The sequence below is a fragment of the Tachypleus tridentatus genome, chromosome 13 (assembly GCF_004210375.1).
Source record: "Tachypleus tridentatus isolate NWPU-2018 chromosome 13, ASM421037v1, whole genome shotgun sequence".
Classification (NCBI taxonomy): domain Eukaryota; kingdom Metazoa; phylum Arthropoda; class Merostomata; order Xiphosura; family Limulidae; genus Tachypleus; species Tachypleus tridentatus.
Genome location: NC_134837.1, coordinates 150,189,240 through 150,213,418, shown reverse-complemented (window position 1 = coordinate 150,213,418; position 24,179 = coordinate 150,189,240). Strand labels below are relative to the sequence as shown.

Sequence of the window (24,179 nt, the reverse complement as noted above, 5' to 3'; positions counted from 1 at the left end):
CTTTTACCATAAACTTTGTTATTCTAAGGAGATATGTGATTGGATGCTTTAAATAAACAAACCAATGCCACTGCAAATCTCATTTTAGTTAATCTTCTTTATTGTTGTATGGTCTTGACACATTTTCATAAGTTCTAAACATTTTACTCACTCTTACTAGAAACTTTACTCTAGTGAGATGCACAACCAGATGCTTCATGATAGAACACACAAACTGTATGCTGTGTTATATTTAAATGTAATTTATGTCCTTTATTTTTTACTATTTTAAGCATAATTTAAACTAGAAGACTATTGTTCAGTTGTTTACAATCACTAAAACATAACTTCTTATAGTGGAATATTTTGTATGGTTAAGAAAAACTTTTTTTTTAAATAAATGATTAAGTTTAACGAAATTTTCTTAAATGTAAAAACACAGAAATCTATAGATAATAGAGAAAACACAAGAATGTTTTAAAAATATTTTTATTTCAATATGATTTTTTGTCTTTCTAATAACCCATTTTTATTTAGTTAAGTTCATCCACACTCCAGCCTTCAAAGCTATCACTGAGCTGTTGGGGGACTTCTAAATAAGTTGTTTAATAAGAAAGGAATTAAGAGTAGCAGACTCCTTTATCCTTGAATTACCAATGAAGGTGTGCTTTATGGATCCTACAAGTTGTTTTAATACGTTTTTTTTGTTTTGTTTTTACATTTTAGGCACTAAATTATTTGCAAGTCCATTACATTGTTAGCTGGATAGTCTGCTGAAAGAGGGTTCAGAGAGAAATAATTTAGATAAAAATACTGTCAGTATTTCACTTAATATTATTAAACTTGTTTGCTATTAATAACAATACCAAACTTCATATTTTTATACAGTACAAGTACCTTTATTTGAATCCAGCTGAGTCGAGACGTAGTTTCTCTATCTAAACCAAACACTATAGCATTAACAGTCCCTGGAAAAAAAACACAAAGAAAGCAATGCTAAGATATCCTCTAAAAATCCTTAACTTGAATATCATCACTAGATAAAAATAATTAAATCACTTATGAAATCTTGTTTAAATCAACAGTTTCACAATGATATCCATTGGTACTTAAATAAGCACAAAGGTCGATTATGCTCTATCCCAAAATACTAAATACCTCACATTTTGTTTACAGTAAACAACAGGTGTTATTCTTAACCTGAAGCTAGTTAGCCAAAAAGTAAAAGATTGAAGTTAGAAATTGTTTAGAAAAATTTATTTTACAAGTTTATATTTTACATAGGGCTTATAAAATATTAACAATAAAAAACATATTGTATAGATTTCTCTTATGTATTTTTGAGAATTAAAACAGTTTGTGTGAACAAAAATTGTATCCTTAATACAAACAATTCTACTGTTCACTAATTAATAACACTTCATTACTAGACTAGTTTGATTCTTTGTGTTGTCAATTTGGCTACCTGTGCTGTGCCAACCACAGGTACCGAAACCTGATTTTTTTAGTTCTGTACCTTAAAACTTACTGCTGAGTCAAGGGATTATAAACTTTGTCTGATAGTCATGGAGCTCATATTACTTTACAAGAAAAGAATTAAGACCAACATACTTTGTAACTTTGTAGGGATGCACTTTATGGAGCCAATAAGTTGTTTATACACTGTTTTCTATAACAATTTATACATTAAAATACTTGTGGGTCCATGACTTTGTTTGTTAGAGGTCTAAAAGATGGCTAAATAAAAATATTTAAAGTTCTTGATTATTGTTAGGGTCCATTGAGTTTATGCTGTTATGTACATGTTTAGTCCATGTATAGCATCCTGTCTAATAATTTTATATTTAACCATGCTACAGCAGAGTAAAAAAAATAACCAAAACAATTGAGTAATTTAAGCATTACATTTTCCAGGGCACAGTTATTATTGAAAAACACAACTGAGAAATGTATGCAGAGACAATGACAAAAAGTTTCAATAGGCCAAGATTTTCATTCTCAAAGGATGGAACAGTTTCACCCTGTCACTTGAGAGTAACAAACTTGGTCTGTTGAAACCAGTCATATTTTCTATGTGTTGTAAATTCTTGAATCACTTGTGTATTATTATTATTATTATTATTATTGTTTCTTTTATGGATCTGTATAAAGTTCTTATTTAACCATAATAGCATACATTTTATAATAACATAAACAATGGTTTACCTACCTGGGAGAGGGGCAAATAGTATATGCAGCAACATTAAGCCAAATACATTTTCATGACTGATGGCATTTTGGATTCTGTATGAGGACAGTTAACTTATGTAAATATGTATATATCCTCTAAGTTTTAATATCACAGTACTTAATATTTTACTGCTTAACAGACAAACTTTTAATACTAAGTAACAGAATTCACAAAATTTATAATTATGATTTAATAACTTAACACACGTAAAACATACAGTTATATATATTTACAATTTTTACACAAATGACCTGAACAAAGCAAACCTAACTACTTATTACTCAGTAGTGCTAACACTGCAGATTTAAAAAATAAAACCTGAAATTCCAGTTAATCTTATCTCAAAACAGTTTTGTTTTGAATATTTTGTGCATATGAAGTATTAAAAATATATAAAAATTGTTATAAAAATACATTTAGAAAAATATAAAATAAACTTTAAACAATGCAGTTAAACACCTGACTGGCTTTACCTTCATATTAACAATAATTTTGTTTCAGAAATAGATAATGTGATATTATGTTATTAAATTAAATAATTTAAAAAAAAAGTTATTTCATCCATAATCTAAAATATTAAAAATTAAAAATTCAATATTAAAAATGTCACAGTGTTGTTCTTTTCACAGCACTAATCAATAAAATATATAACAATATAGCCAAAAATCTTTCTTACTTATCAAAACATACCTATGTATTAGTGGAAAAACTGACAAAGATAAATAAATCAGTGGATACCATTGGAGTGGCCTAATATGCTGTCGAAGAACTTCCTTTATTTTAATGAATGAGAAAAAGGTAAACATATAAGACATAGGAGCAACCCAATAACAGAATTTTACAGATTCAAACTATAAATTAATAAACAACAGTAATATGTTACAGATTATGCATTGCAATAGCAGAAGTTACAAAATCATGTTAAGCATAACAGGACACCAGCCTTTTACTATAAAAACTGCTTCATGTATGACAATGTGTTATTTGTCACTTGTTGTATCAAGTAAAATATATCGTACATAAATTTTTCAAATTTGATAATTTATATCTATTTCATACTTTTTTTTAACAATTATTTAATAAAGGAAATATAATTTCAATACTGCTAATGACAATTACCAGGGGAATGAAAAAAGGGTGATAAGAACCTGAGCTTTTTTGTCAGTTATTTTGAAAATATAATCCATGCAAAAACACATGCTCAATTTAACATGAAGAAGCTAAAAGTTCAACTAACTGTTACTCACTTTTGTCCTTTCCAGTTCAGGGTTATAGAGACCTTCCCAGCTTTTTACCTGTAAAGAAAAATTCCATATAAACCAAAAATTACATAAATTAAGTTTGAATGAACCTGTACAAAGTTTCCATTATTTCCACTTTTATATATTTAGTAGAGTGCCTAAATTCAAGATATCATATAGTGAATTCTGACAACACACCAAAGACAAAGAATCAAATCTAGAGCTGGGTAATTAGATGATGACGACCTTGGAAGGTCGAAACGTTGTTTTCTCCTTATCAATAAAAGTGTTAATACCCATACCAGCCATTCTGAGATACATTTATATGCTAATCAATTAAACGTTATCCTCATTAATCAATTATATTCAAGTGATTGATTATTCCCAATAAATGAGTAAAGAATAAAAACATGTACATAACATTACATGTCAGGTTTTGATATCCATGATGGATAGAGCACAAATAGTCCATTATGTAGTTTTATGCTTAACAAGAAAAAACCAAAAAAACTTAATGACAACATTTTAGTTACTTGAATAGTTGCAATATTCAAAAATATTAATAACCAGAAATCCTATTTTCAATCAGTTGATTATTTTTATGAGTCATGATATTAACTTAAGTTAAACGATCTTTAATTAATCAAAAATAACAACAAAACTCATAACAGCAATATTTTAACTACTGAATATCTGGAATAACTGAAATACTAGTAATTGTAAGCACTAATTTCAACTAATTATTTTTGTAACATTAAATGATTATATTAGATGACACTGATGTAATTGATTCTCACAGATAATCAAATTGATTAATCAAGTTAATTGTCCAACTCTTACCAAATCTGCAATGATCTTTTTCAAATTTCAAGTTTGAAACATGTAAAACACAAAACATTATGGAAGAATACTTTTTTTTTTCCAGAGTAATTATCTTGACTATTACAGTAATGCTTATTTGGTGATATTCAAAATTCTACAATAAAATAAAGATACTTAAGTTATCATATGTTTAATAACAGAGAGACCATGCTTACTGTCTTAAAAAAAGCACAGATCATCACGACTACTATTTTCAGTTTATTAATTTTATACTAATGCTTTAAAATCTTCAAGAAGTACTTCCATTCTTGTTAAGAAATTTAACTATATGTGAATATAGTTAATGTTACTATTATTAATAAAGTGGGAATGAATATTTATTATAAAGCAGTGCTCGAGATAAGATGCATATTGAAGTAAGTTTGTTTTTTACATAAAAAATGCATTACATATAATAATTGTGCATACCAAATAAGCTGACTATTCGCTGGTAGATACACCACTTATGTATATGTGGTATTAGCCAGCTTGAAAGACAGAAAAATTTGGATTGGTAATAAAACAAATAAAATGTATGTAGGAGCTCATTCTTCCTATGAACTGAAACATTATATGCTGATGTAATCAACACTCATATGACAATTACAGTAATGCTTATCTGATGACATTCAAGATTTTACAACTTACTGGTAGTGACTTGCATGAATGGATTAACAAGATTCTTACTGTCCCTATCTACTATCTAGCAAAACCACAACCAGCCCAGTGGTTGAGAAACACAGGTGTTGTGTACACTGCAATGTGACTTGTTTGTTTTAATGAAAATAATAAAGTACAATATAATTAAAAAATTTTACTTAAAGATGACATAAAAATATTCAATAATTTAAAAGTTGCTCAGTAAAGCACTTATTTAATTGAATTTATGCTGTAAGTGCTTCGGGTGGACTTTAATATGATGTTAATTCAGAAACAACAAGACCAAGAGCCTAGTAAATACAGTCACAATAGCAACAATAGATATATTACTGTTTATAACTTAAATTTTCTTACAGCCAGTCATCCCCTTTCTTAATTCTAACAAAGTCAACTGTCTTAGTAATTTCAGTCAAGTTGTGGAGACAAAGGAGATAAAGTCCAAGAACATGGAAAAGGCTTTACTTAACTATTTCATGAATATAACTGCTTGAAGTTACCAATAACAAAAAACAATGAAGATATATGAGGGTAAGCATTACAAAATATTTTAGTACGATTAAGCCTCAGTCCGACAGAGCTTTCTGGGGTGAAAGGACAGAATTCACACTTATTTTCTCTTTGTTGTGCAGCATATCTTAACCTCTTCAATATTAGAGAATGGTTGCTGTTAACCTAAATTGTTTTGGACACTGAAATACAAGTAGAATAAAAATCATTATGATTTATACGTGAATACTCTACTCATTTTTGTGTAATCACATGGGGTTGCAAGTGGTTATGATGAACTGGTACAGGTCCAGTGGTTGAAAAATACAGATTTAATGCACACTTAAATGTGACTTGCATTTCTTTTTATGAAAATAAAAAGCATAACATAACCAAAAATTTTTACTTATAAATTACATAGAAATTATTAAAATTTATTCATGAATTACACATGAACAGGAAAACAAATCATTACAATCTACATACCTTTCTTCTCAGATGTATTGTAAGATACAAGTAGCACACAAAAAGGAGACCAATGATCACAAACAGTGGCCCATACCAACTATGGATAAAGAAGTGATTTATGAAACTTTTGATAAGAATTATCACACTATTCAATTATTTATGCTGAAAATTACTGTTGTCATACAGTGTAACAAAACATTTTCTTTACTAAATTGAAGAACCTTGTGAAGTAGTGCAGTCTTGAAAATAAAACTTTATATCAGTAGCTTAGTTTCACCAAAAGAAAATTGGTTTTACAGCCTAAAGAAAACATTTTTAAAACAATAAATAAAGAAGCACATGTATTCTACTCAAGACAAATAAATTATAATCAGAACATGTAACACTACAGTTATGGACAAGACAATACTGTTGGTAGAACAATTTCAATCCTCTCACTTCATTTTTACATAAAAAAAGACATCTGGTTATTTCTCACTTGGCCTTAAATGTAAATGGTCATTCAACATATGATACATATAACACAATTACAGAATTCTGTCTCACTTGTTACTTTGAAGAGAATCACACAAAAGAATATGATCCCAGTTGTTAATGAACCATGGTTAGGCCTCAAAAAAAACATCCAAATGTTTCATGCATGTTGTAATTTGGCTATACATCTCAACATGCTGCTAGCAGAACATGAAACCACTTCCAAACCAACAGCACACTTGCATGGATATATGAACAGAGAAGATAATTACTTAAGTATCAACCATAATTGTAGGATACTTGCTCCATAACTGAACAACATATTTGCACTACAAACGAATATTTAGAATTCACATGACTAGTAAGTTTGCCAGAAACACAGTGACATGATCCTTTCACTTCCAATCAAGGTATGAAAAACATTCACGTACAATGAAGTCAAGACATCAAATAATCTAATGACATATGGAGGGATGTTTTATGTATATACAACTGAACAAAATGGGTACTTGATCCTACCCACTTCTATACCAGCATGTGACACACACACAATTGTTATGGAAGTAAGGTTTGGTCAGTTATAAGCACTGATGGATGCAATGATTTTTACAATCTGTAGAACAAGAGAAGTGACCTGGGATATTTAGTTAAAATATGCTGTTTAGTAATCATGCAAAAAGTAGATGTTGCGATTGTTACATCTCTTCCATACATTTTTGAATGGGGAATAAAATGGCTGTAAAAGCAACTGATGTCATTTCATAATGATGATTTTGTTTTTTCCTAGATAAATAATGTTAATTCCAATTATCTCAGAATTATTTTGCGTAGTTTGGTTTGTTTTGAATTTCACACAAAGCTACATGAGGGCTATCTGCACTAGACGTCCCTAATTTTGCAGTGTAAGACTAGAGGGAAGGCAGCTAGTCATCACCATCCACTGCCAACTCTTGAGCTACTCTTTTACCAATGAATAGTGGGATTGACAATCACATTATGGTCATGCCCCCATGGCTGAAAGGAAGAGCATGTTTGGTGTAATGGGGATTTGAACCTGCAACTCTCAGATTATGAGTTGAGTGCCTTAACCACCTGGCCATTTTGTGTAGTATACATTAATATCGAATTCTGAAAAAAATATCTAATTTCAACTTCTAAATCTAAAATACTGAAGCAAACTGACAGGTAAGTTTTTAATTTTTTTTTACACACATACACACAATTGAATAATTAAATGAATTGTGATATTATTACAAAAATGTCCAGTTACTTGTTCCTATATTTTATCATATTTATTTGTAGTTTACATAATCTTCAAGTGGCGATTTTCATTACAAAAATACCAAAAATGTGAAGCTCAAACTTACATGCCAAATCTCCAATAAGGGAACTGTGGTTGAATCCAGCTGAAATATTTTAATTAAGTTTCAACAATACACAAATAAAATATGAAAAATAATTAAAAGTAGCATTCTTTAAAGATTCTATACTTGTGTTTTTTTGCATATTTATTTTAAAGGTGTCATTACAGAAATGTCTTTAAATAATTCAAGCAAATGCTGATATATAATTTACAACTTTCAACAATAAACAAATTATTCTCACACACAGTGGAAAAACTGAATATATTGAAGTTGTAATGCACAATGTTTAAAGCACTTTCATGGATGTTTTTAGCAGTTCTGAATTGTACACAACCAATTACTACCCTGTATTTTATCATTAATATACTTTTGTGCGTGTGAATTATATGTCAAATCTTTTGTTTTTACCCTTTTTTTAAATTTATTTATTGCACTGAAGTTATATTCACATTCATTCTGGTGATGTTCACATTCAAGTATTTCAGTGAAAAAAAATATACCTCACCAGAGGCAATATAGGTAACTTTTTTAAATGATATATCCCATGTATTTAAATCTTTTTGAAGAATAGTGTGCTTTATAATACTAAACTTACAATGTAATTTAAGTTAAATATATTATATTAAAATACACACTGATCAACTATTCCCCTAGCCTAGTTTTTTATAATTTGTGCAAAAAGTTTATTTTAAGACAGGTTAAGACTAATATTCTAGTATGTTTTCAAAAAGGAACATATGCCTTATATAGCACATACAAAGATACTGTAATGGAAATAACTACAGAAACACAGAAGCAATATATGCAGAGAAATCACAAACATTAAACAGCAGAAACTAAATGGTTATGATTTACACATATTGATAACCTGCATTACAGCATGAAAAACATTATAAAACAAATTTAACAAATTGCAAGTTATAAAAGAATAGATATACTTACCACCAAGCCCCAGCATATCCATAACTATCATTGATAAATGGAAAGCATGATATCACTAATGGAATGCACCAACATATGACATGATACAACCTATATCAAAAAACTTGACTCAAAGTGAATGAAATGGATTTAATGCTGGATAATAAAATACACATATTTCATAAATCTAAGAAAAAAGGCTAAAAAATGGAAGAGAAATGCAAACAATATGTATATAATTCATTATAGGAAAGAAATGTAAACATCTGGAAACTATTCACCTTCAATAAAAAAGCAAATCAAATTTTAGAAGTTAAAACACTATACGTGCTGATACAATGGTGTTTTTAAATATTTATACCTGATATTATGCTTTGTAGTAATATTGAAAAAGAATAATTTGCTTTTTTGTTCATTACTTTATTTTGTCTATGACTACATATTTAAATTAAATTATTGTATTAATTTATGAATGATACTGTAATTTATTAACTTACAAAGTGGCATCTTTCACAGAGAAAAAAATAGACTATAATTCAACAAATGGTGTAAAGTATATGTGATATCCACACATCACTTACCATTCTAAATGATCTGTTCTCCTTGTCAGGATTCCATTGAACATAAGATTGACAGTGATGCAGCATACCCACAAAAGTACAACCCATTCTAATCCAATAAATAGAAAGAAAATATGAAACCAATCACTAACAGGTTGAAAATATTTTTATTATAGTATTTCAAAATTAATTAACAAGCTCTGTAAGGAGTTTTATTTGTAAAACAATAATTCTTCTCTCTCTCTCTCTCTTTCTTAGCTTAACTATATAACCAACTTTAAAATTTTCAGAAATATTTTCTGATAATCATAAATCAAGAATCTGTATATTTGTAAACTTTTAATACAAATTAAAATTTTTTTGCATGAGACAAAGATCATAGTTTAGAATATCCAATATATATACAAGTTCAAGTGAACTGTAGATAAAGGAAAAAAAGAATTAACAAAGAAATTGTTTTTAACTTTTAATCTGCCCAGACATGTACAAGGAACACTGTTCAATGGATTCATCTATGCCAGTTGTTTGAACTTTATACAAAAGCAGTTCCTTAAAACAATCTTTTAAGTGTTAATTACAATGAGAGAAACAAGTTTAGCCAAGATTTATTCAAAAACTCTTATTGATAAATCTTTTCTTTCACTGAACACATTCCATATTCTAAAGATGGCTCATACTGATATTAAAACTTTAATTAAAATAAAGTTTTCAATTTTCATATAACATGTGGACATAAAAAGTCATTATGTTGTTTTCATTCTGGCTATCTTTGTTCTTTGTCATAACCTACATATAACATATGATCATATCATGGGGTTTATAGCTGTGAAGCTGCACTTCTTTTATGAATGTTAGCAGTAGTGTCCATCAATGGCATGTATGATAATGTAACAAGATTAAAGCTTCCCCTATCATTGAATGGGAAAGATCAGACACATGTATAGTGCTATTTTCTCTGGGTAAATCCTGTATTACCATGCAACTAATTAAATTACTGTACAGTGGGTACTTTACCTCTGAAGAAGTGCAATAATCTGCATACTGCTTCCAAAGGACCATTACATTCAGAATACACATTAAACATTCTACTAAAGTCTTCTTAATGTTGATGACTAGCAGTACCACAAGTGGAAAGATATCAAAACTAGCCTCATCATCAATGTGTTACCAGCAACAAAGTTTAAGGTAAGTGAGGTTCACTTCTATCTCAACAGAAGTTGGGCCACTGATCCCCAAGAATTACTTCAAAGGATCAACCTATCAACAACCCCAACTTCTACCATCACTGTACAGCTCATCTTACAATAGATTTTACTTCTGAAACCAGGTGATAGCTGCAAAGTAGATCCAGGCATGAACCCTAAACAACCATGAGGAAAACCAGATGCATCAGAGGGGAACTTTGCATCTTTAACTGGAAGAGAAAGTCTGTCCACTGTGTGGAGACAAAACAGGTGAGGAAAACTTCAGTTTGGCCCTGAGATATAATTTGTTACCAATGTATCAAGTTAAGTGTCACTTTAAAAAGTATGCTGATAGAGTTGCTGTTGAAAAGAACATTTGTATACTTTCTGTCTGATGTAAACTGTATTTGTGAGCATTGTAAATATGTATCTGCATTTTCTTTCCTTTTTTAATTTGTTTATTGATGAATGTAGACATTGTTTAGTGAATGGTCAATGTGCATTTCTGATTTTGTGATTTATTGTAAAGAGTTTCTTTCTTTTTCTGTGTGTATGCAGCATTTTAGTTATCCAGAGAATATTTTTTTCTGGATGTTTTATCATGTTGTGTACTTTTTATTTAGTAAGCCTAGTAAATGTGTATACAACTGTTTTTTCTTATGTAGGGCTCACTACGTGTTTGTAATTATATTGTCATTTTGTATTTTGATTATGTAAAACGTTTTACTTTATATGATTACATTTGTAATGATACAGTTTTATGTAATTATTGTTGAAAAAGCATTTTACAGTATTACAATAATTGTATGAGATATGGGTTGTGTACTAAATCAAACACACTGGTCCTGTTCACCTCTTTCCATTTTTTGAAAACAGTCCTTTATATACATTTACTTCAATATATGACATGTGAATAACCAATCAAAAGCTTAGAATGTCCCACAGAGTAGTTTTCTCAACCATTTTAAGGCTACCATGTTCCTTTGATCCAAGATTTCAAGGAGGTAGGTTGTGCCTTTAGTCTGCTCAAAGTTTCATATTTTTCTAAATCTAAGTGCATCTTAATTACTAAGCTTAATAACTTATAGTGGAATTCTGTGTTATCAGTGTAGTAGTTTATGATTTTTGGTTATTCAACTGAATATATATAAAAACTAAAAAACTTTTGTTTGATATCCTCCATGTAAAAAATTAAAAAAAAACTTGCAACCTATGTTCAGAAATAACTGAGTACAAAATTCATAGCAAGAAGAGATACATTTTTGCTTTAGTTCTTGATTTATTGTTCCATATTTTAGGAAAAATAAGTTTAATAATTCATTTCTATGTAGTGATAATCTATATACATATATAATATATAGTCACATTTCAGTTATTGTACATTACACAAAATACTAGTCCATTAAAACACAGCCAAGACAGGGAAGACTAAAAATCAGTTTTATATAACTGGATACATAACATGAGTGCATATGCACCACATCAATGCAACTTATGTAACATTATCTTGGCATGACTGGAAGGTCAATATAATAAACATATATATATATATATATATACAGAGCATTATGAGACTTAACTTGCTTGAACTAAACATTTGTATTTTTGTGTTATATGTAACCATCTAGCAAGAAAAAGCATATTTTATATTTATTTTCTTAATTTTTTTATAATGGTTACAAGGTTGGTCAATTGACAGACTCCACATAGTTAGAGTAGAGAAAATAATATAAAATATGAAGTCTCACTAAAAATAAACGTTTGAAATGTATTTAGGAAGTTTTAGAGATTATGCAAATAATATTTGAGGCTTTTTGGATGAAAAATAGTTCTTTTAATCATAATAAGAAATCAAGTTGCACCTAGACTAGTAATGAAACACTATTTTCACAAACAAATCTTCAGTGAAAACATTTAATTAAAAGATCTGATTTTTTGTATACAAAATATTTGTAATCTTTACTAAAAGTCTATCAAACTTTGTGAAGATACACAAGCTGTATCAAAAGTTATTGTGCCAATACTTAACAAGTACAATGTGTAGACAAACACATGTATATTATACCAAGTATGTAACGAAAGGTTTAAACCAGGGGTTCCCAACCTTTTGGCACTCGCGACCCCTTACCTAAAAGTTTGAAACCCATGTGACCCCCTACTTAGGGCTTACTATCAGCAGCTTAATTTTTCTTTTATTTTCTGTAAAGGAGAGGGAAAGAAACATCTAAAAAAAATATTTAAAAATTCTGTAATTATTTATTAGCAAATTAAATCACATTGGTCCAACCTGAATTCACAAAAAGAACATATATTTCTTAAAATAATATTAACATAGGTTTGAACAGCTATCCAACCCAGCTAGTGAGATGCCTGATGTTGCATTTCAGCAGCAAGCTTTGAAATTGTGGCGGCGTGTGTTAGAGCCAGTCTCATGTCATCTCCAACATCCAATCTGTTCCTATTCTTTGTTTTTATACTGAGAAGAGTGGAAAATCCTGCCTCACACAAGTAGGTAGAAGCAAATGGAACAAGGACACGTAAAGCTATCATGCTGACTTTGGAGTATGACTGATACATAGCGCACCAGAACTGAGTCACGGATTTCACCTTGAAGAGATTACGAGCTGAAGAGTCGTTCCTTAGATCCAGAAATTCATCTTGGATATCATCTGGGATGCTGAATACATCAAGTTCAATACAAAGTGGGTTCCTTACTAGGGCCTCCTGTTCCTGTGATAGCTCAGGGAAGTAATGCTCGACTTCCTTTTCTAGAGACTGAAGATGTTCAGTAATCTCATCCTTGAGGAACTGATCCAGTTGGATCTGAGACTCATCCGTCGCTTCACAAAGTTTTTCAAACATAGCGATGTTTCCAAGATTGGTTTTCCGACGCCATTGCACTTTCTGTTGTTGTAAGGGATCCATTTTTTGTTGCAGATGACAATTCAATCAAAATATGGGACATTTCTGTTTCATAAAATCAGCATAAAACACAGTTGAAAATGGCAATTTTTTGATTTTCACTAAGTTAGTGTGGAACCCACTTGTATGGCTTTCTCACTTTCTCAGTTTGCTCGAAATGGTCCAAAACTGTGAAAAAATGCCAACACCCAATTCTTGTGCCGTTTCTCACACAATGTGGTGCAGGTTTCTTTCCACTAATACTGTTAATTGGTCATTTGTAACAGCAGAAGAATGTCCTTTGCCCTCCTGAATACATCAAGTTCAATACAAAGTGGGTTCCTTACCAGGTCCTCCTGTTCCTGTGATAGCTCAGGGAAGTAACGCTCGACTTCCTTTTCTAGAGACTGAAGATGTTCAGTAATCTCATCCTTGAGGAACTGATCCAGTTGGATCTGAGACTCATCCGTCGCTTCACAAAGTGTTTCAAACATAGCGATGTTTCCAAGATTGGTTTTCCGACGCCAGTTCTGCAGTTTGTAAACAAAGGCCCGAAGACTATCTTGAAAAAGGAGAACATGTGTTTCCCTTCCTTGAAGCTTCAAATTGAGCTTGTTCAGCTGGTCAAAAATGTCGGCTAGGTGCATAACCCTTTTATTCCATGTTTCATCTTCGAAGTGAGCTACAAGATCTTTCCTTTCTTGAGTCTCCAGGAATAGCTTTATTTCATCTTTCATTTCAAAGACACAATTAATAACATTTCCTTTCAACAACCAACATACTGCTGTGTAGAAGAGAAGGACTTCGTGGTCAGCATTCATGTCTTTGCATAGTTCTTTGAATAGGCGAGTGTTGAGTGCTTGAGTCTTCACATAATTTACAATTTTGGTTACAGATTCAAGCACTTCCTGCAGAGAGGCAGGGAGAGTCTTACTGGCGAGAGCATATCAGTGAATCATGCAGTGGATGCCCTTTGCTTGAGGTGCTAGCTTCTTAACTCTCGACTGGAATCCTGATTTCAATCCCAGCACAGCCGGTGCCTCATCCGTACAAACCCCACACACATTTTCCCATTGAAGATCTTCGTCTTGAAAAAAAGTTGAAACTTTTTCCATGACATCATCAGCTTTTGTTGTGGTTTCAAGTGCACTGCAGAATAAGAATTCGTCTTTGATGTCACCTGAATTAATGTATCTCATGAAGATAAGCAACTGAGAACATGAACTTACATCTGTTGACTCGTCGAGCTGAAAGGAGAACAAAGGGAAACCCTTGATTTCAGTCAAAACCTGTTCCTTCACATCCATAGACATTTTAGAAATGCACCTCTGTATAGTATTATTTGACAGGGATACTTGCTGCATCTTCTTTGCACTGGCTTCTCCAAGAATAAGATTTACTGCTTTCATCATGCAGGGTTTAAGAAGTGTTTCTCCAATCGTTTGAGGCTTTTTTTGTTTAGCAATTTCGAATGCAATCTCATATGAAGCTTCCACTACGGCTGCACTCTGCTGCTGAAACAACCCACTTCTATCGATTCTTTGGCTTTTAAGACACAGTTCATGCCGTTTGAAGAAATCCAAACCCTTCTTTGCGTGTTCTGGATGTTTCGTCTCGAGATGACGCTTGAAATTTGATGGTTTCATTGACTCTGCACTCAGGACAGCATGGCACAAAACACACTGTGGTTTCTCAATGCCGTCGTTGGTGAACACAGTGGTGAAGCCAATGTTGAGGTAGCATTCTGAGTATCTGTGCCGTTTAGCCATGGACACAACTCACCTCTACTGCTTACTTATCTCCTTGTTAAAATAAAATAAAAATGTTGAATAATGAACGCTTTGGCAACTGTAGATCTTACACTGACTACTTGTGGGGGGTGCAGGTACCCACAGGACCAGGGAGTGTGGCCAGTTGTGCAATTCGTCATCCACCAATCAGCAACGGACATGTGACTCGCATGTCGACAGCAAGTACACACACTCTTAATCACAGCTAAACAGACACACAAGCATACGTACATGCGCGTGCACTCACATACTCGCTACTCACTAGTACACACATACATACAGTTGCAGACACATACACATTCACACAGGCACATTCACTCACAAGCACGCATACATACACCCACAATATCACCTAATGACATTGAACTAACGTAGCACACGTTTTGCTTTGCACCGAAACAAAAAAAATGTAAGAGCATGAAAATGTATTTGATGAAATAAAATTAATGTTATCCCAAGCCACTTCTAACAAGGCTACACGACTCCCTGCCATAGCTTCATGACCCCCCAGAGGGTCGCGACCCACCAGTTGGGAACCCCTGGTTTAAACAGTTAATTTTCATTGTTTCTGTAAACTATCATAGTACTATGTAATTGTGATTGGTTGGCATTATTATAACATATTCATTATTAGTTTCGTTTTTACATTTTATAATATATTTTGTTTGTATGTGTGTATATATTTAGAAAAGCTAAAAATTAACATGCATCATAAGAGAATATATCATAAAAAAGAATAGCGAGAATGTTAGGCAGCCTATCTAAACTATAGATGAAATACAATTCAATTTAAATTCATTGGAGAGAAGAAAAGAATCACAGCAACGAAACAAATATTCAACACTGGAGCACAAAACATATAGTGAATCATCATGTAATGTCCCCTAATTTTTAAGAGGTACTAGCAAAAATAAGACCCAAATTGCATTGGGGGTAGACTTTCTATCCAGATCAACCTCAACTTCACTAGACTTATATGTTCATAAAAAACAAATTGAGCACACACTGAAAGGTAGTAAAAAATGTTGGATGTTGTGGGCTGTAACACTCATATCTGCTTAATTATTGCCCCAATGGGTATAAGGTACTGCAATGGGCTCAGTATAATATACATGAGTTCATATATACACATTTGCACATGGTTAAGTATTTATACTAATTTTTGATACTTTATATATACCTTCACAAAATTTGGCAGACTTTTAGTAAAGGAGATTAAACGTTTTTTGTGCACAATAAATATTTTTACTAAAGATTTGTTTGTAAATTTATAGACTGATCGATTTAGTGATTTATAGCACAAAGCAGCTAGGCTATCTGCGCTAAACGTCCAGTAAAAAGGTAAAAATAAATTAAATGTAGTAAAATACATAAAAGGGAATAAAGGTAAAACAAAACATCATTTAAAAACAGATAAAGTATAAAATCAATGTTGACACCTAGGCTACAATGTTAAGAGAGAAAGCAGAGTAAGAGAAGTTGTAAAGGACTTTCTCTAGCAAAATGGTAATGATCAATACCTGCCAGGAAGACTAACAGGTAAGTACAAGAACCACCGTCAGTCACCTGAAGTTGGCCTTTCCAGTCTTGGTTCCAGATTACGTGTCATAACAGCCATTAACAAAAGGTAAAATAAGAAGTGTTAAAAAACATAGCAAAATCGTAATAAAAATTAGCCAAATGTCCTGTAAAAAGGTAAAAGTAAAGTAAATGTAGTAAAATTCATAAAAAGAAAGAAAGGTAAAAACAAAACAGCAATTAAAAACAGAAAATAGCATAAAACCAATGTTGACATCCAGTCTACAAAGTTGTAAAGGACTTCTTGTAGCAGAATGATAATGAACATAAATCTCCAGGAAGTCTAACAGGTTAAGTACAAGAACCACCGTCAGTCACCTGAAGTTGGTCTTTCCAGTCCTGGTTCCGGGTTATGTGTCATTGTGGCCAGTACCAAAAAGGAAAGTAATAAAAGTATTAAAATACATGCAGCAAAATTATAATAACAACTCGCCAGGACGACTAACGGATAGTTCAAACAGCTGTGTTAGTCACCTGAAGTTGGCCTTTCCAGTCCTGGTGTCGAGTTATTTAATGTTCTGGCCATTGTACAATGTCAAATTGAACTTGAGAGACTGAGACTCTGAAAAGGGAACCACAATTAAAAAGGTGTAATGAATAAACATCAAACACTTAAATGAGGTTAAAAAGATTAATGGCCATTAAAAAACTAAAAACTTCATCAACGTGGACAGTGTCACCATCACCAATAACACTGTCCAATGTTACAGACAAACCCTGGGACAGAACATGTTTAAATTAGTGCTGTCGTTGAGAGCCATAACGATGGCAAGAAAGTAAAATGTGGCTTACAGTGATTTGAGTGTTACACAAACTACACACTAGTGCATCAGTTCCAAATAAAAGAAAACGATGAGTTAAAAAACTGTGACCAATGCATAGTCAAGTTAGAACAACTTCCTCCTTCTGAACCTAATGAAAGCTAGATGGCCAAAGCTCAATATAGGGTTTTATTTGAAAAAGCTTGTTGTCACATTGCTCACTCCAAGTGGACTGCCAGCTGGTACAGAGCCAAGCCTTGAGTACAGGACCATAGTCCATGTATGGAATAGGCACAGTGGTGATAGTGCCAGAGCAGATAGATTTAGCTGCCATGTCTGTAAGCACATTCCCGCGAATACCAACGTGGCCTGGTATCCAGAAAAATTGGATAGAAGTAGATGTTAATGAGAAATGGGCCAGTCAGTTTTGAATATCAGCAAGAACAGAGTGTGAGCCAAAGTGAAGTGATTCCAAGGCTAGCAGAGAACTAAGGGAGTCAGTATAAATAGTGCAGTCAGAGTACTGCTCAGCTTCAATATGATCCAGGGCAAGAGATATAGCGTACAGTTCAATAGTGAACACAGAAGCTGTAAAGGGGATTTTTTTTCATACAAGTCTTAAGCTATTTTATGATAAAAAAAAATACACCAAGACCAATGCAGTGGCAGGTCATTGCAGATGTAAGCCATGGTACCATAAATGACATCTTAAATTTATATATTTTGTTCCTAGAGAATTCTTGATTATTCAACAGTTCTCTGTCACCTTAAGTAAACTTACAGTTGTAAGGTAAGTGTATAGCTCTTTCTAAGAAGAATAGTCTATAATGAGGTTATAAAATGGCACATTTCAATAAAGGGAGCCTTCAATATTTTCCATAAAAGCAGAAAAAACAAACCTTTGAAATTAGAGCTAAAGTAAATTTGAAGGGATATCCTCATTCAAAAAGTGAAAGGGTAGTTGTGAAAGAGATCCATCAAACACTAAAAACTTATTACAGTGAAGTTAAGCTGATCACCTAATACTGTTAACAAATTAGTATAATTGGAAGAGTCTATAGAAAGTGTGTTAAAGTATCTAATCTAAAACTGACCTATTAATCATTAACTGAAGCTTTTCACAAAGAAAACTGTAGTATGTTTTCTTAAATTGTTTTTTCAATTGGAAAACTTCAAGCTGATTGACCAAGAGCAGTTGTGGTTGTTAAGTTGTTAATTAAATGTCATTACAATGAGAAATATGCATTTTAATTACAATAAGCTTCAAACTTACCAAAGTAGGTTAACCAGAAAGCTACAAATTTACATGATGGGCTTTGGGGATGATTTCCTGTCTGAAGAAGTAAAATAAAAAGATACAGCAATAAATGTTTAACAATCAGAAACACTGTTCCTTACAATTTGTAAAGCTTCTAATTATCAAGTATGAAGAAACAGTTTGACAAACAAAAGTGTATTCTGGAGAACATATCTACTCACATTTAGAATATGTGGCTTAAAACCATTGAATTTCATCCAGAAAATATAGAAGTTTTGTATAAACAACTGTGTATGTGTGTGTAGCAGCTGCACACCAGAACACATTTTCTTCACTGCATAACTTTTGTACTTGCAGTAAATACACATTAACAAAATAATAAAAATTACAGTAGGTTAAACTATAGAACAAAAAATTCACATGTATGTGTGAAGCAACATATTTGTCATAATTTACATGCAGTGACATTATACATTGATTATTCTAAACACAAATACCTTATAATTTTCATAAAGAAATCATCTAATGCAAAAAAACTGCTAACCTAATAATTTACAGTCAATTCTAATTTTATTTTTGTTAGACAAAAGTTGGATTGAATAGGACATGTGAAAATGTCAAACTTGTAACCATATAAATTTGTAGACTGTTCTGTGATAATGATTTTAAATTTTGTTTTAGTCTCTTCTAGAAATGAGCAAGAAATGATGAAATCGGTAAAAATGTGCTTGCAACAATGAGCAGTATAATATTTTTCCTCAAATTGTGTATCTCATACAAAAAATTAAATAAAGTACACAAACCTTAAAAACATGTTTAGCACCTCATTACTTGTTCAGGTACCATCAATAAATAGTTAAGTTAGTTAAATTATCATAGGTATGGTTGCTCAATCAACTAAATTAACTTTTATTACTTAATTTACACCAATAAGATATCGGATTAAATTTCTGATGCAGTTCACTTGTATGTTGCTTCTTATAATATACACACCAATGTCTTATACTCTATGCAACTTGTGTGTAGTTCCAATATTTTGTTCTTTGTTTGGTATCTTATTGCTTGTTTAGTCCTTTCATGAGTTACAAAATACCTAAAACTGGCCCTTTTTTTTCAGTTTACATTAAAAATTTTACTTTCTTTTGATTGTACTTATGACTTTGATACACACACACACACTTTGGGTCCTACTGATGCTTTTGTTTCTGTTCACAAAAATTGAGTTAGGACTTATAGGGATGCATTGATTTTTTTGCCTCAATTCTTAACTTACTTAGCTTTCAAAATTTTATTTTCTTGAAGTTTTATGTCAAATACATATTAAAAATACAATATTTTTATTCAACATTTTTAGAAAAAAAAAGCTTATTTCATGAAAGCCCAATTAACCCTATCATTACACATCAATACATTTTTCTTTGAAGTTACCATTTAACCATTAAAACTTTATCAAGAACAGACTCTGACATTTGAAAATGCAAGGTTATATACTGATTTTATTCACTTCTAAAAAAATTTTCAAATGTCACAAAAAATTTCATCTTTTTTAGATATCTGGATTTTTTTTTATTACTGTGAAATACATGTACAAATTTACTTACAAATAGATATCCAACACTTGATAAAAATGCAGCCACAGATAAATACAGGATCAGTCTCTGTAAAAGTATTTCTGAGCATTTTAGTTATAAACTTTATGGAAAAAACTTAACAATATGTTATAATTTAAACTAGCAAAGTGTTAACATAAATAAAAAAGCTTTTATCTCTAAATTTATTCAACATAAAAATCACTGTAAAAATCTATATTATTGACATAAACAACTCCATTTTTTACTATGTTACACAACTTATAGTACATAATCCTCATGGGTCTTCACCTCATTTACTTGAATTATACACATATGGTCTGTATCACTTACAAAACAGTTTTACAAGCAAATGTTCTAGAAAACAGATTAAACCCCAACAGACCATTTTCTGATAATACAGAAGCTTCTTCAAAATGTACATTAGTTATTTGCATAGCTGATTATCTTACTCTGACAATTCCCTTTGTTTGTAACTCTAAAGAACAAAATTACAAACCATTCTGCTGCAATTCATTGTAAGAGCTGCAGTTTTTAAATTCAGATAACACCTAAAACTGACCCTTTCTCAGAGGATTATATTCTACAAGGCTTTCTGAAGCAAAATTATTCTGTTCCATAATTATAAAAAAAAAGTCATACACAAGGTTATAAAGTATCACGTTTAAGAAAAAACTTTTATTATTGACCCATAATAGTGAAGTAAAGGATCACACATGCAACACTGTAGTCTACTACAATTAGAGTTAGTGAAGGAAATTAAAAAGCAGTCAACAGAAGCTAATGTAGAAACCTCCTTTAGAATTATAAATAAGATAATTAGGTAAAACATGAATCAGAATGATTAAGACAGGATGTAAATAAGGCATTACTCCAATGAGACAAAGCAACCAGCCTTAAAGTTCAATATGCCATTTTCACATGATTCAAATACAAATGGGAAATCATTCATAGGGATCTCACAGGCTGTTCAGAAAGTTTTCAAAAGTTGTCATTCATTCAGTGTTGATGGACCTCAAAAAATTTGTAAGTAATAGAGGTTATCAGTGACCACAGTGTACTAAGATAAAACATGGTTCTCATACCTTGGCCAGAATGAGATTACTTGGCACAGTAACACCAAGGTTGTTAAGTTTATCATTGAATAAATACATATTATTTAAGAAATTGCAAAACATTATTCATGCATTGTTTAATAAAGACAGGATATACTTTATATTAAGGATCAGTTTCTCTTAAATATAATCTTTTAAAGTTCTAACATGCATGTTAACACAGTTTTTGAATTATTCATATTTTATCAGAACATACAAAATATAGGTAGTTTATCCATTTGTTTATGACAGTGTGTACTGATCACATTTCTTAATTTTAATTCATAAAAATGTTGTTACCTCAAACAGCACTACAGATTTTACAATTCATGATTTTTATGTTTTTACTTCTAATACACAGAATTAATATGCTGTAAAATGGAAAATTATTTCAAAAGTATGTTTCTCATATGTTAAATATTTATAAAAGCAATATTTTCTGGTGTGAGCACATGCACAAAACTTTCAGCTGTTAACCATACAGTACAATAAACTCATATTACTGATGTCTAAAGAATGACTGCGTAAGTTAAAATCATTCACTGATTCGGAACACACTGTATTACTTTCATACATGCTTAAAATTGTGCATATGAAGTTGATCTATATCAAAAGTATTGAAATCATTAAATTAATGTGAACATACATTTATCAATCAAGTACATAACAGAAAATATTATAATGTTTATACAAGTTTTGTTTAGTTACAACACCACCAGATTATATTAGAAAGTTCCTAAGTTATAAATTCTAATCGTACATAGAGGACAGTCATGCATAAAATCAGATCTGAGATAAAACATTCATGATCTTTATAGTTGCATTATTCCTACATCATTGCAATGAACAATCATACTCGTAAAGTCTAAGGTAAAGTACAAACACAAATTTTCCTGAACAAACATGTTCATGACTAACAGCAATACTGCATTACAAAGTCACACCTCTCAAGTGTCAATCTTTTCATATTGGTCTTATTTAATGTCACTTATTAGATAAGTAACAACTACTATTAAGTAAAATGTTTATTAAAAGTACACATTATTTTCATTCTGGTATAATTCTTGGATTTAGACATAATGACACACACTAATACAATGCCCATACTCAATAACAAAACTTATCATTAATTCCAAATTACAGACATTATGCACTGTCATCTATATTTTGTTTTATACAGTTTTTTCTTATCTGGTGCTGGTGATATTCTATCTGTAACTTAAAAATATTGTTTATCAGTAACCAATGCTTAATCATGGATGTTTTATAATATTATTATGAATTATAAAAAAAGTACTAATGAATTACTTTAGATAATTACCAGTAATTTTTGATAATTAATCGAATAAATATAATTACAGATATGAAATAAAAATAATAACTTCCCAGAACAGTATATACCAGTTCTATTTTTTAACTGTCAGGCTTTACTAAAAAGTGTTTGTTTTCATTTTGACATCTTTCAAATATTTCCTATACAAATATGCTAATGACATAACATAACCAGGGTATAATGTATTCCTTCTATGACTGCTAACAATGAGGACTATTTTAGTAATGCACCAAAATCTGTAAGATCAAAATAGTAAATTTTGTAATGCAATGGATATTGCTTATTTCTAAACAGTAATTTGTTCAAAGATTTCAGGCTGTAATAAAATGATACTTCATGAGTTAGTTTTAAGAAAATGAGAACAAGTCTTGTGTAAGGCCTTTTCACTGTTGTTCTGGTGTGAACTTAGCTAATATTTACATAATCTATTATGGCTGCCTTCATACTTCATGACAATTAATGGTAACAAAAAGATTGATGTATACTATCAGTTGTAAAAGAATATAATAGCTTTGGTAGCTATTGTTTTGCTATTGCTATAACACCTCTGTATTGGTTATTAAATCTACACATACACACACACAAGTAATTTATGTAAAATAATAAAAACTATTACACACAATAAGAAAAGGATATGTGAGAGTCTTGCAAACTACAAGCTTCATATCTTAAAAATGTAAATGTTTAGCTCACTTAGCAAATGAGATGATACAGACTATCACATGAATCAAATACTAAATGGGAAACAGTAGTGACTTAGGAGCTTGACTAGTCAATCCAAATGGGCAGACTTCCAAAGAAGTGAGATCCACAGCAAATGGATGCTTCCAGCACAAGGACAGGAATTGCCAAATATCCAGAGTGATGGAAATACATACCTGTGAGTGCAGTCCCTGTGTGAATGCCCTCAGAACTTAACTGAAAGTAGAGAGACAAAAACACTGAATAACATAAGAAATTCTACAAAAGAATCATGTAAGATTCAAGGGACTCCTGCAAAGTGAGTCAAAAGGTGGCAATGGGCAACATAACAAAGCTTAGAGGTGGTTTCAGAAGCTACTGATCAGAGAGCTCTTGAATAGGAATGCTGTGAAATGGAGACCTTAAGAAAAAACAGGAAGAGCTAAACTGTAGAAACCAAGGTATCCTCATAAGGTAACTCCACGAATAAAAAACATGAACTGTGCAATAAGTGAAATATAAAATTACTAAGAGTCATGGTGCATGCATGAAACTCACCTTAAAACCAGCATACAACAACTGAAGTAAAAGAAGTAAACAAGACAATTCCTGTCCTGTGGAGAACTGATAGGTTTAAGAAATGGATATGTGAAACTGCAAGCAATAAGATCCAGAACAGTAAGACGGAGAGGGAAAAAATTACAGAACAAGTAATACATTAATTACTGTATTACCCCCTGTGTATGTGGGTCTGATATGTAAGCTT

The 24,179-nt window shown here is 31.2% G+C and overlaps 1 protein-coding gene across 6 annotated transcripts in view; it reads right to left on the bottom strand.

The window, feature by feature from the left end:
* Positions 1 to 24,179, bottom strand: part of LOC143239320 (cyclic AMP receptor-like protein A) — a 50,805-nt gene that overhangs the window by 7,773 nt on the left and 18,853 nt on the right. For 2 of the 6 annotated variants that reach the window (XM_076480290.1, XM_076480286.1), the window contains 11 exons: positions 20,318 to 20,374; positions 18,732 to 18,792; positions 16,640 to 16,705; positions 9,266 to 9,353; positions 8,706 to 8,795; positions 7,767 to 7,805; positions 5,944 to 6,022; positions 3,457 to 3,504; positions 2,900 to 2,982; positions 2,189 to 2,262; positions 877 to 947 (listed from right to left, as the gene is read on the bottom strand). In XM_076480290.1, the coding sequence (XP_076336405.1) occupies positions 877 to 947; positions 2,189 to 2,262; positions 2,900 to 2,982; positions 3,457 to 3,504; positions 5,944 to 6,022; positions 7,767 to 7,805; positions 8,706 to 8,795; positions 9,266 to 9,353; positions 16,640 to 16,705; positions 18,732 to 18,792; positions 20,318 to 20,374 (756 nt within the window). The remainder of the gene's footprint in view (positions 1 to 876; positions 948 to 2,188; positions 2,263 to 2,899; positions 2,983 to 3,456; positions 3,505 to 5,943; positions 6,023 to 7,766; positions 7,806 to 8,705; positions 8,796 to 9,265; positions 9,354 to 16,639; positions 16,706 to 18,731; positions 18,793 to 20,317; positions 20,375 to 24,179) is intronic. The other 4 variants (XM_076480287.1, XM_076480292.1, XM_076480288.1 and 1 more) reach the window with 3 other exon arrangements.